This window comes from Pelobates fuscus, chromosome 9 (assembly GCF_036172605.1).
Source record: "Pelobates fuscus isolate aPelFus1 chromosome 9, aPelFus1.pri, whole genome shotgun sequence".
In the NCBI taxonomy this organism is placed as follows: Eukaryota; Metazoa; Chordata; class Amphibia; order Anura; family Pelobatidae; genus Pelobates; species Pelobates fuscus.
This window is the reverse complement of record NC_086325.1, coordinates 147,023,266-147,037,127: the sequence shown is the minus strand read 5'-3', so window position 1 is coordinate 147,037,127 and position 13,862 is coordinate 147,023,266. Positions and strand designations below refer to the sequence as shown.

Here is a 13,862-nt window from a genome sequence, read left to right as displayed (position 1 = left end):
AAAGTCACCTGGTTAGCAAACAGAACCATGATTGTGTAACTTCCGGCTCCTGGTGGAGTGTATTTCACAGTAAATGTGTCGTTATCATTGCGAATGATGTCAAAATCTATATCAGCTTCTGCAGGGCCCACAACACCTGGGGCACACTTTATACCAATGCTGACATCACCTAACGGATGAAGAAATATCAGTAAGAGTGTTCAGGCTTCTTTGGACTCCAGCTTAGGAGTAAGTATTGATTAGTTAACCCACCTTGTCCAGCTTCTGTACAATCCACTGTAAAATAGGTGGGTTCATGTGCCTTCAGACCAGTCTTTGCAACACCTGGGCCATACACCTTCACCTTGTTGGGATGACTTCCAGCACCAATGGTCATCTAAAAAAAAATAAATAATAATTAAGTTTCCATTTATATAGTCTGCAGCATATTGTTTGAAGACAAATTCTACACGTCAAGTGCCATCTTGCTCTCAGCATGCATAAACATGATAAAAAGTCCTTTGATAGTGTTGTGAATAGTGACATGGCCTTACCCTGAAGGGGCTGTTTGGAATGTTAACCCCTCCCCAAGACACTACTGCAGTGTGTTTCAATGGCTTCTTTGGCTGGTAAGTGCAGCTGTATGTTCCGTTTCCATTATCTTTTGTGATTACATCTACTGGGGTTCCCTCAGAATCCTGAGGATAGAGAACATGAAACTGAGAGCTGTTCTTGTCAAATATATGGTTACATGACTAGACTATGACCAACGCACATACCTGCACAGACACCTTGAGTGGTGCCTTACCACCAAGCTTGGCATCAACAGTAAACTCTGCTGGTTTGTTAATGGCCAATCCAGTCTTCTCCAGTCCTGGTCCATATGCCTTTACCTTAAATTGAGGAAGGAGAAGGCTTTTCATGAGAATTTTACTGTATAACCTAAAGTCTAAAAAATATATAAATATGCTAGAAGGCTTTACTCCAGTCAGCAGAAGAAACAGACTGAGTATTTTGTACAGTCATTACCTTCTCTGGAAAGAAGTCTTTGGGGGCTGGCTTTATTTCAGCCATGAAGGGGCTCAACTTTATGTCCTCATTGTTGCAGAGTACATGTACAGCATATTCTCCAGCTTCAAGTGGCCAGTAGCGAACATCACATGACCCATCACCTTTGTCATCACATTCAATCTTTGCCTGAGATGGACCTTCCACTGAGAATCCTACAGAGAAAAGATCAGCCCATTAGTGCATGCATATTAGCCAGCCATTCTTTGTATTTCATAGTCGTTTTCAAAGTTGGAAGACAGTTAAAGTGTGCAATTAACCTTTTGTTACCCTACACATAGGGCACCTACTCACCGAGAGTTCCCACATCATCGCCAATAGCCTCTACGACAAAGTCAGCAGATTTACCAACTACTCCTCCTTCAAGACCAGGTCCCCATGCACGCACCTTCTGTGGTCCACACTCTGAGCCAACCTTCACCTCAAATGGACTGAGAACAGAGAGGTTAGTTTAATGAAAAATAATCATCCTCTAGGTCATCATCCAGACAGAAGACAAGACGCTCACCTTCTGGGGATATTCTGACCACCCCAGGTGATTGTAACCGTGTAGGTTCCAGGGGCAGTTGGATAATATTCAAAGTAGTAAATGCCATCACCCAGGTCTTTTTGCTTAACACGTTCTTCTGTACCCTCTGGAGAAGAAAATTGCAGATTAACAAATCGAAGACAAGGCCCTCTAAGTGGTAAAGTTACATGGAAAGAATGACAATTCATAGTTCTACTGTTTTTAAAGCCGGATTCATTTCTAGTTTGCCAATGTAAAGCGAACCAGTTTCTTGAAAGGGAGGCTGCACTATTGCTAGAAGTTTGTTTTTTGGCCTATGTTGACCGTCAGTGTTCAGTAGTTCTTAAATGCAAAGAAAAATCTGTTTTGGGGACGCCGGGACATTTTAGTTTGGCTGAAGTTCAAAAGTCAGTCTTCCATAGATTCTGACCAAATCAAATAGTCACTCACTTGGTCCCTTCACAACGACCTTCAGTTCTCCACTTCCCGCGCCTTTTGTGTAGACCTTGAAGTCTGCAGTTTCCTTAACACGTACGCCCTTTGGTTGCAAGCCACGACCCACTGCTAGGCAGACATTGGGGTTGCACGCTGAAGATAAATAAAGTTTTAGTAGTCTGCATCGTGAGCAAGAGCAAGTCAAAGACATTTAAATAAAAGTGACTACTAAATAAGGAAATGTATGATTACTTGACAGTGGAATGAATTCTTTACATATTATTCAATAGCAGACTTCACAAAACATGCTTTAAGGATTACAGCTACAGAGTTATTCCAAAACTTTAGATGGCAAACTGCCAAGAACAAACCCAAAAAACATGCATGCCTGCTCGAGAATACTACCAGACATTAAAAAACTGCCAGTATTAAGGAGAAAGTCTAGATGCTTTCAAACCCCTTTAGTGGTGATTTAGGGAAAAAAGAAAAGGTTTCCACCCAAACATTGCATGCACATGTACCGTAAAGCAATCCAAGTCCAGCTTTCCCAAGTTAGAAAGGAGACAGAGGTCCAGGAAGCTGACCACTTTCCAGAGATTGAAGCATGAGAGAAAAGGAGATGAGATACAAAAAGGAAGTGCAAGAATCTTTTAAAGCAAGAGAAATACGTCAAGAACAAGGAAAGGTAGGTTGCAAGAGAGGCTTGGCTTGCATATGAAGTTTTATACAGAAATTTAGAAGTAATGGTGGCTTGATCCAGATATGCGGCTCCGTGGTGTTTTATGGGCCGAGATGTCCCACTTCAAAAAAGGACACTTAACACCTGATTGTTTAAGCATCTTTCTAGAACGTTGGAGTTTGTTTACAAAGTTTTTTTGTACCACCACATTACCATTTGGCTAAATGGCCTAAACAGAGTCAAGTTTTTTTTTTAGCTCTTGGGGTGTATTCAGGTATTTGTGAACACCTCAGTCTTTCTAGACTGCTGCTTGGAACCCGAATCTCCAGTATAGAGATAAGTCAGAATAACTAGATTATGTTCCACAGACTTAAATTTTAAAGCGGCAGACCTTCCCTAAAAAGTACTCTGGCTATAGAATGTAAAGTCCTTTATAGATTAAAAAAATAAAAAAAAAATAAAAAAAAATCATAAGTGTAGCTCAGACCTAGTTACTTTGAATCTTACAGTGACATCAGCAGTAATCTGCCTGCATCTACCACAACTTCTCATAACCTGCATGATTAAGTCAAGAAGTAGGAAAAGAAATAAAGTTGCTTTAAGTCCTTTTACAATTTACACGGAATGACTTACTGGTGCATCTTGGTACACTTGTGGTCTGCCAAGGGAGACTATCCAGCTCAGCCCTTTTCTTTTACAATGTAAAGCATGTGGGCAAACACCATAGTCCTAGCGTATACTGTATTCCTAATAAAGTAGAAGCCACCAACACCAATTCAGAACAGGGCAGATTGTACTCATTAAAGGACTTACCTTGACCAATGGTGACGGTGTAAGGGCTCTTTGGAATTGGCACCCCAGCAAAAGTTATATAGATGGTATACACCCCTTCAATGGTGGGTTTATAGGTGCAACGGAAGGTGCTGCTGCCTTTATCCTCCAGAAGAACTTCAGATGTATCCTTTTTGCCATTGGGATCTTGAACAATTACTTCCACCTCACCGACTCCAGCACCTGCACAGAAAGACATGCTTTTAAAAAAGTTACAATATTTCCCAGATAGTTGCAGCGTTTTAACCCTCACGAGGCCTAGGGTCCACGAGCAATTTAAAGTTCTAAAAAGAGAGCAGTTGCCAGGGAAACTAGTCTGACAGTTGCGCCACATCCTAGATCAGATTCAACACTGGTATGTCCGTGTTCCATGGACCTCAAACTGCATTCTATATTAAATATTTCCTTTTGGGAAATGTATCAACTTTTATAATAAAATCTGAATATAGAAGGACTACACCAATTCACCTTTTCCATTACTAGTTTTTCCAGGAGAGCAGCTGCTTGCTCAGATCAGTTAATGGAGACAAATGTGCCTGATTGAGAAGTCTGATAAAAATTGGCTACATGCAACGGGGGATTTTCAGCTATTTACACTGCCACGTGCAAGTCACACCAGCTGCTGCCGACTCAGACCAGCACAAAGCATATTGACAGATCCCTTCAGCAGGACACCCCTTTCATCCAGCCAGCCCACGCACCTGCAGTGAAGATCTCAAAGTAGGTGGTTTTATTTGCAATGTTTCCGCTGGGCTCGAGGCCAGGACCCTGAGCTGTCACCTTGCTGGCATCCCCATGAGATTTATCAACGTTCACTTCGAATGGACTCTTTGCAATGTGCTGCCCAGCAAACAGAACAGTCACCTATTGGGTGGAGAGGGGAAATACAAATTAGGATGTCAAGTCTCAGGATCTTTACAAAGCATAGGTCAGCCAGTATTCAGAGGACATTAAACCAAAGGAAAATAAACTTCGTGTTGTAGACCAAGTAGTCTACTTAACTTATATGGTCATCGGAGTTTCTTTTTTTTATAGAAAATTGCTTAAACATTTTGATCACTGGAAAAGTTAACCCAGTAGGATGTCATCCAGACCAATTAAAGGAAACTCACCTTGTGCATTCCGGTAACTTTGGGGATATAGTAGACTGAGAATGTTCTGTTTTTATCATTATTGGCGGTGACTTTGGCCTGAAAAGGAAATTGATAAATGTACATTAGAAGATGAACCAGCTGGTGAATCACTCATCGAATGGCTCATTTGACCCCAGCCATGCCCACTGCTTTAGTGATTTGGATCATACTAGATCGTGCCAAAGCCAAGATAAACTCATGATCCGTTCTAACTACCTCCTCCCTGTGCCCGGCAGGATCTTCCACATAAACGAGAACTTCCCCCATTCCAGCACTGATTGTTTCCACTGTGAATTCAGCTCGCTTCTTTACCATGTTACCAGTTGGCTCGATACCTAGAATTAGGAAGAAGTTAATTTGTTTCCAGTCTTTATATGTTCTACCATAGCCAGTACTTCCATGGACTTCTGACTTTAGTCAAACTTACCTGGCCCGTAGGCTCTTGCTTTCTTGGGGTTGAGTTTTGGCCTGAGGGGAGCACCAGGTTTCAGCTTGGCTTTAGGGAACTGAGACAAGTAGGTCATGACAGAGTGCTCATCTACATTGGGATCCACAATTTCTTCTGGGGTGATCACCTGCAAGAAAGTGAATAGTAGATAAAAAAAATAAAACGGTCAGCTGTTGGATTATCTAGAGGGCACACTATTCATAAGCCAATGTCATCAATAAAAGTGAGCAAATATGGCACTTGTTAATTCTCCCATCTCCCTTACACCCAATGGAAATGATATGCAAAATATCACAGACACCATCTGGTTCCACCACTTGTTCAAGTCCAATCTTTCCATTAAAAGTTTAAGTTGTTAACGTTTGTCTCAATATGGTTGCAAATAACGTACAGTAATTCGGATTCGGTCCATGACCTGTGATCAAGTACTTTAGCAAAACAATTTACAGTTGAGCTGTCACCCAGGAGTGTTGACGCAGGTTTGGAACAAATACAGTATCGGTATAAAGTTAAACATTCCTCATTCATGTCCTTCTAGCTTGCTCCTATAGTTTGGAGTGGCTTTGGGGCAAAAGCTAAAGACACCCAGGACCTCTGCACGTGTATTTTTGTGGACTTTAGAATCTATACTAAAGGTAGATTCCTGCATGTAAACACTATAAAACATTAAGATCTTCATTTAAAGGAAGCTGAGCTACACATGGGCACAGAGCCCAAAAGTAGACTACCAATTACACAGAGAACAAAGGCAGGAAGTGGCTTCTGAGATTACACTACGATTAGTCAATTGGCAGGTTTTAACCAGCTACTGTTTGTAGCCCACACTGGAAGCACGCAGTATGCAAACTGTAAAGAGAAGACTGGTGTATATATGTAGCTTGGCCACTTACCTGAGGAATTCCCAGCCAGTCATCGGCTTGTTGCATGGCTTCACGTGCATTGTCCACAGGTTTGCTAGCATCCCAGGAGTCCCAGTCTGGACAGAGACCTGGAAGAAGAAGACTAAAATTTAGAACCGGCTATAACCATAGGTTGTTTTTCTTTGCGTATTCAGCAGTTTATGTAGGTAGTTGTGCTTTATTGTTAAAAAGGATTACAGCTAAGAGGAAAACTAGGCATGTTGTTGCCACTGCTGAATAGAGAACTTTGTTAGCGCTTAATTTTCAGTTTTGTACTGTATATTTAGTTTAACCTTTGCCCTTCACCAGGATAACTCCTACAATTGTGTTCTGGCCATATCTGTGATACCAATTTAATGACACTATGTTCAAGTTTAGTGGGGATCTTAAGTTTGCCTTGTGCCACCTTTAAGTGACAACGAAAATGTAATGGAGATATGAACTGCATAAGTGTCCCAGAACTAGATCATAAACCAAGACTGAGCACACGGTTACTATAGCACAAAGCCCGGTTGATTCTTACCAGGAGCACAGCTGTCCACAAGGGCACCCAGAGCTCGGCCACTTTGCCAGTCCCTGCTGAAGTTGGTGACGGGCAGTTGAGGAAGCTTGTTCTGGATCCATCCCAATAGCCTTTGTTTTGGAGTCTGCTTCTTGACCTCTTCATCCTCTTCCTCATCCCACATAGGCATGGAGATGGAATAGTGCAGAATGAGGGTCCAGATGAGACCCAGGATGAGCTTGAGGTTTCCATCAACAATGGCTTTACTGTCTGCAAAATAAAAAACAAAGAAAATTTAAACAACCTCTTGTTGACCTTTATTGAAATAAAATGAGTTTGGTTACAGTTGACAGACACCCTGGGCACCTCAACACAATGCAGGTTAGAATCTGGTTCTTTTTTAATTTAAATCAGTTTCAATGCCCTCCCACCGGAAGATTTAAGGTCCTGTAATGCAGGTGAATTCAAGCATAATCAGATGGGTCTGCATTAGGGATTATGGTATAGGCTCTTAGCACTCCCATAGATGTCTTTGGTACAGTACAAGACACTTCCTTGTAAGAATCAGGAATTATAAAGAATTATGGTTCAAACCAGTGGTTGAGTGTCCCTTTAAGACTGACCAAATAATTTTATATTTTTTTTCCCCAGAAGCAGATCTAGACAGTCTTACTGCTGCCAAGCAGCTGATGTCTGAAATCTGGCACTTTATGTCAGGTATTTTAATCATGTTGACTGCGGTCACAGGAGCAAGATTAGCCATGCTATCCAAAATTGGACGGTGACTGGCCTATATGATAGTCATACCAAGTGTTTTAGTCTGTACAAAAAAAATAAATCTGAATGAGACACTGGGACACAGATGAGCGAGTTGTCAGTCTGCCAATCAGGGAGAGAGAAATGCAGGATCAGCATGAGAACAGGCCTTTTCCTGAAGGCTAAAGACAGATCGGAGAGTGTTTAGTCTGACCAGTGTTACATATAAGAATGATGGGAATTTAACCCTAGATTCTCAAGAACAGCATGTCAAAAAACCAAAAACACTTTGCTGAAAGTCTAACTGGCAGTATTCAAACTTTTATATCCAGAGCCAATTAAATATACCCACGAATTAGAAGACTTCAGACCATGCTACACTGAAAGACATTGTTTCTAACCAAATAAAACCTTTACTTGAGATTTTGACCGACATGGACCTACCTACTTCTGCAGTTGTCTAGAAGCCAAACATTATGAGCCTCATCTTAATTATAACCTTGCACTACCTGACTGCACTCATGGCTAGAGTGTTGTGTAAACAGACCAGTTTAGTCATGTTTGGGTTGTGGAACCACAGTGCTAGTCAGATAACCATGGCTTTTAAAGGCTAGACCACATTTACTGGTTTTATAGATCAGATCAATTGTAGGACTTCATTTTCCATAATTATGCAAACAAAGACAATTTACAAAAAACATTTACATAAAGAACATTCACTTGCAAGATGGAAAAAAAAAACACTTTTCCTCGTCAACAACATGTGTCCTGGAGACATCTTTCCTCCATAATTATGAAATGATGCTCTTCGTGTGATTGTCCAGAATTGGATTGAGTGGAGTTTATCCAATACTTTGAAGCCCACTACTGGAAACTTCAAGGCTGGAGCATGATTAGAGAACAAGCACATCAGCTCCATTACTCAAATGCTACATTTGCATAGAATTACCAAGATTAAAAATGCTTTAATCCATGTGCTCTCCAAGCCAACATTATGATGGCACTGGTTTGTCAAGCCAAGCATTGCTCGAGAACATGTGTAACTCAAGATACAGTGTCTGGCTGAAAACAGTATGGTCTTCCTCTGCAGTCAGAAGAGATTACTATCCCTTCAATATATGGAGTCAGACCACAGAAATTCTCTGACTCAGAGTAGACTAAACAGGCTAAAGAACATAAAAAAGCCCACTACATTCCAACGTAAAGGAGGCCTGTGCTTTCCAGCCATATATTTTTTTCCAATCATTTTTAAACACAAAAGTCTATAGTTTGAGACATGTGGATCATTATAGTAGCAATTTCTTCCTTCTTTACATTTGTTTAAAATGTAATGGTGAAATCGCATCCCCTCCAAGGTGGTTCCACACGTTGGTTTGACAGGGTCGCAAAAGAACAGCCCTGTGACACAAAGTGAAAAGTATGGACATTGAATCTGCAGGCTGCTTGAAGGTTTCTACAGGAATCCTGAACAACCTCACTGTACTAGCAACAGTGTTGGGACAAAACCACAAGTTTGAGTAATGGAAAGTTCATACAACACTGAATTTGGCATCGTATTTATAAAATACTGAAAAGCCTTTAACCATTTATTTAGAGCTTCAGAAATTGGCAGCGGTGTCTAGCAACGCAGGCCAGTGGCTGATTAACAAGGACATTAAGGACTAGTATTTAAACGGCAATCTGAGCAACATTGTTTGAACAAAAATCAGTTTGGTGGAACTTTGTCGCGGAGAGGTCTTAACCGTGTAAACTAGCTTTTGCTCGGTGATCGGCTAAAAAGATTCTGGCTACAGGGGTTCCCAAAAAAATTGGCACAGGAAGTGGTAATGGCAGCAGTGGGTGCTTCCAGATTATTAAAAGAAAAAAACCTAGCTTTAATATCTGTAGTGAGGATTAAGATTGCAAATATAGCGCAGAGTTCTACAACATTCAGGAACATTAAGATGTTAATCCCTTAAATGTCCCCCACAAAGGGACAGGAAGAGATGATATAACATTTAACTCAGTTATAAAACCTCTTGCTAAATATTTCTAAAGTTTCATCCCACATTGCACATGAGGAATGTTCTGACCGGCACAAACCGCCATTCCCCCCACCCCCCCCACCCCCGAAAGTCCAGCTATAGTACAGGGATTTATGGAAAGGGTCTATGTGGTCAGAGTAGAGGAAACAGTTGGGATTGCTGAATTGTGAGTCAAGCAAGTTCTCAATAGATATTTTAGCCGTATATGGACTGTGCATCTGAGAATCTGGCCCAAGAGATCTTCTCCCTGTAGACACTAAAACCTACCCGATGTGCATGCTTACCCTGTCTAGGGATCTACAGATTTTTATTTTTTTTATTTTTTTTAGAGCAGATACTGAACTTTCAGGGCGATAACTTTCCAATATGCTGTACATTTACCATTTTGGAAAAAAAGAACAATTTTTACACAAATCTACAACTGAACAAGATTATTTCTTTGCAAATCTTTATTAAAGGTAAATGCACAAAATATAATATGCTATACTTCTGAAGCCCAAGCCCAGGCGAAACGTGTTAAGTTTGGTTAGAGTGATTGGCAGCTTGTTATTGTTTTATATGTAGATTTTAACCAATTTTGGAACAATAAAGACAGAGCTTTTACCAATTCCCCGCTACCTGTTCCTGTTGCACACTTGAGTCCTGCTTATATCCTTTGGTGGGGATTATACTACCAAACACTCAACACCAGAGCAAGTCCTTGCTCTGGAAACCAAGTAGTATACCTACTGCTTTATACATACTTCACTATTGGATTTTGTTCTATATACATATACGGCTGAGGAGATTGAGACACACACACACCCCCCTCTGTACACTTTAAATCCGCTTGTGGCACGGTATACCACTTTTGTTTTTACACTTTTATGTTATAGATAGTAGGTATTGGGAAGTCCTGCTGGTTTACTGCTGCCTAATAGTTATTTTAGTGAGCGCTTACTTTTATTTGTTCCAAAATATACATGCCATTTAATTTAGGTTTTCAAGAATGCGTGTGTAGTGGATGCAGTGTGTAGTGGATGCATATAATTAATGCAGAGTGTGTTAGTGTAGGTCTGTAGTGTGTAAAATGGGGGGGGAGCATTTTTATATTTTGTTTTAGTCCCCTCTGCTTCTTACCTGGCCGGGGGGGGGGGGGGGGGGGGGGAGAGATATGCATTCCCTGGGGGGGCAGCACACTCTTACTTACCTTCCCTTCAGCTCCCCTGTCCAACTATCGTGGCATGTGTGCCGCAGAGTGTTGCCATGGCAACCCATGGCAATGCTCTGACAGACGCGTGACTCGCGAGATTTAGACAGGGGAACTGAAGGGAGCTGCTGGGAAGGTAAGTAAGAGTGTACTGGGCCCTCCAGGACGCTTATGGTGGCCCTGGTCTGCATGATCGGCAATATCAGCATCTTTATTGGCAGATACCAATATTGCTGAAAATACAGAATATCAGCTGATCCCTACCGCTGACTATTGAGAGCAAAAAGCAGCCCTAAATTGTAACCGTGACAAACCACAGCCTCATCCAAAGGATGTTCTGGAAGAGACTCCCCTATGCTTGAAACCAGGACAATACAACAGCCATCAATGCCCCCAGATTCTGGTCCATAATAGACAGTGCAAATATGTCGAAAGGGACAACTTTCCAAGTAACATTGTGATACATGGTGTATTGTTTGACTATATAGGACCTCCAGAAAAGATAATCTTATTGTTTAGGTAATGTGCTACATCTAACCAAGCAGTTGAATATCCTTTACCATTTATGGGAGGGATGCTAGATTCAATGAAACATCATTTGCACTTTTATTGGACATGAAAAATCATCTAGGACTACACATGTGAAACGTGATCAGGTGGCTTGGTAGCTTGGTGAAGTAGTGATGGTATTGTGTATATCTGGATGCATTTATAGACAGACCAACTAAACCGCTTTACCTGTTGGTGCAGAACATACCGGGCATTAGCTACTGTAACGTAGTTTCTTTGTTATTGCAAACATTTCCCGTGATGTTCTTTAAACCTCAGATTAGGTCACCCACTAAACGAGTGCGTGCTATTAATAAACCTGCGTCCCTGCCCTTTCAGCATTCCAAGTGTTAATGCTGCCAACAAACTAGGAGGAAAGACATTTGGAAGGCTGAGTCAGAGGGTCTGAAGGACTGCCCCACCCCCACCCTAGATCTCCACCCCTAACGAAGCCCCTTCTAATGGGCGAGCAGACCTCTCCACTAATCACTGAAGTTTCCAGCATTTTTTGGCCTTATATGGAAAACACAAGCAAGAAGCAGCCTGCCAGGAATCTGGCTCTCCCTCCTGCTGCAGGGTTTGGGGGAAGGAGATGGGGGGGGGGGGGGGGGCAGTGTAAGTTCTTGGTTCCAGCCCCGTTTCCTTACAGAACAAGGGCCCTCCAAAAACAAACCTTCAACACAGTGAAATCCTATACCCAGTGGTTAGGGAAAAAGCATTAAAAAAAAAACCCAAGTCAGATCAAGAGGATTCTACAAAGCCTCAATGCACACACAATCTGAATGAAGAGGGGGAGAAATCTGAGCCCCCTTGGCACTGCCTATGGCACTTGGTAGCCTATTTCAAACTGGCTAGACTACAGCCAAAAGTAGAATTTTATGGTTTGCAGCAGATTAGATTGGTGGCTTATGCATTAAAATGCTTGTTTGATACATCTCAGAGAAGTGGACACAACCCAAAAGAGGTGTGCTACGGAGAGCTTTAACCCTTCTGGTGTCCGTAACGTTCCACACTCCCACAGGATAGACTGTAAATAGGCTCTGGTATTCTCAAGCTTACTGGCAGTGAAAGGGTTCAGGAGCAGTTAAAGCTGGAAGTGCATGCCGCATTCAGATAACCCCTGGAATGTTTAGGACATCCTCACATCTGGCAGAGGAGAATGGATACAGGACTTCCCTTTCACAATATCCCTGCAGTAATGACCTTTCTACTAATCTCAAGACAGGCTGACATGAATAAAAAAAAAAATAAGTAAAGACTTCAAGGTCCATAAATGTCCTCAAGGAATCTTATCAACACTATAGAGGTCTCGATCACTTCCCAAGTCATTTTATTGAAGTTAAGTGGCGAACATCGCAACAACGTTATCATTCTTACAATGCAGTCTGCAAACAGGGTGAAAGGATTGCTCAAGTTATACTACATGTATCTAGATAACGGATACTGAACATTGTACACTGGATTATATGCATGCCAGCACAGTCTGGGTAGTCCAGGGGTCAAGATGAACGGGTTCCTTTAAGATCAGCTTCTTTAAAAAGCAGACCTATATTCTACTAGGTTCCTGTTATAGTGGGACTTTAACCCTTTCAGGACATGTGATTGAAAGTTTCCATCATCCAGACCTTTTACTTCTGAAGCTGTGCCTTAAGGTGTTAATGGGTCAGCTATTTAAATACAAAATCTGTCATTTTGGAGGTATCAGCTTTTAAGAAATACTCTTTAAAGGGAAGGGAAAAAAAATAAAAAAGTTATTAAACAAGATACTTTCAGACATTAACCTTACCCCACCCCAACACGAGTTACCTCTGAACAATCTGGGGCCCATCTTTCAGCTACAGTCCAGAAACACATGTAGGTGGGAACCCACCAATATAAAACACGTGCTACAATTTCTGAAATTTCATCGTGAGATGTTTTCTAGATTACTTTAGATGCCAAGATCACATGTACGCTAGTCAGCATTGCAATTTGCAGAAGTCCTGGTTCTTGTAGGAAACCAGGTCCCAGAGGTCAGTTAGACTCAAGATGAGGATTTAATGGAAGTTTGTGACCAATACAATCACAGGAAGAGCAAGAGGAAATAATTCTATGTAGAAAGGTCGAATTCAGATTCCACAAGCGTTAATTCCTGATAAGTTTATCTGCTCTGTTTACACTTTGTACCAGTCACCAGTAATGAGCAAGCACATTGGTTCACAGTGATGTTCCAACCCCGGGTACTCATTTGGTTAGTTCTAGAACAGGACCCTTGATCCTCGACTCTCCAGTTGAGAGCACGGTTGATAAGCAAAGTGTTATGGATGTTTAGGCTAAAAAGGCCACCTTCACACCATCCTCGGAATACCAAGGAGTCTACTGAAGCAATGTCACCTGTCATACATTGCTTTGGTTCTACTGCAATAGACACAAATGCAAGAGTTGGCACAAGAGGTTCGCCACATTATTAATGGTCCAAAAGCTAGCTTCTCTACATATCCATTCTCTGGGCAACATTTTTAAAAAATAGGCTTGAGAAACAGTCCAGAATGCTTACTTCCTTACAGGGTCAACATCACCTTCAAAAAGAAAGACTATTTTAGATAGTTATATCCATGTGTGCAGATTAAGAAGAAAGTAATATTTGTACCTACATCTTGTATTTATTGCACAATACCCCCGGTATCTAGTATAAGCAGGTAATACTGCCTGCAGACAAAGTATAAATAGGTTTGTGGTCACAGCTGAGCAGTTTAAATGCATATAGCATACAATTGCTTAATAACCAAACGCTAGATGACCTATGGCAGTATCTAGCCTACTATCAAGTGCAAGACACCAGTATACAATAAGCACATTCCAGGTTTTGTATCCATCAAGTCC

General features: G+C 41.4%; 1 protein-coding gene across 4 annotated transcripts in view; it reads right to left on the bottom strand.

Annotated features, from left to right (window-relative positions):
• Nucleotides 1-13,862, bottom strand: part of FLNA (filamin A) — an 83,506-nt gene that overhangs the window by 18,420 nt on the left and 51,224 nt on the right. For all 4 annotated transcript variants that reach the window (XM_063432679.1, XM_063432681.1, XM_063432680.1 and 1 more), the window contains exons 3-17: nucleotides 6,504-6,752; nucleotides 5,972-6,069; nucleotides 5,061-5,208; nucleotides 4,850-4,968; nucleotides 4,613-4,690; nucleotides 4,202-4,364; nucleotides 3,483-3,683; nucleotides 2,006-2,143; nucleotides 1,556-1,682; nucleotides 1,342-1,478; nucleotides 1,009-1,202; nucleotides 759-872; nucleotides 534-677; nucleotides 253-376; nucleotides 9-169 (exon numbers count right to left, since the gene is read on the bottom strand). In XM_063432679.1, coding sequence (XP_063288749.1) covers nucleotides 9-169; nucleotides 253-376; nucleotides 534-677; nucleotides 759-872; nucleotides 1,009-1,202; nucleotides 1,342-1,478; nucleotides 1,556-1,682; nucleotides 2,006-2,143; nucleotides 3,483-3,683; nucleotides 4,202-4,364; nucleotides 4,613-4,690; nucleotides 4,850-4,968; nucleotides 5,061-5,208; nucleotides 5,972-6,069; nucleotides 6,504-6,752 — 2,195 coding nt within the window. The remainder of the gene's footprint in view (nucleotides 1-8; nucleotides 170-252; nucleotides 377-533; nucleotides 678-758; nucleotides 873-1,008; nucleotides 1,203-1,341; nucleotides 1,479-1,555; nucleotides 1,683-2,005; nucleotides 2,144-3,482; nucleotides 3,684-4,201; nucleotides 4,365-4,612; nucleotides 4,691-4,849; nucleotides 4,969-5,060; nucleotides 5,209-5,971; nucleotides 6,070-6,503; nucleotides 6,753-13,862) is intronic.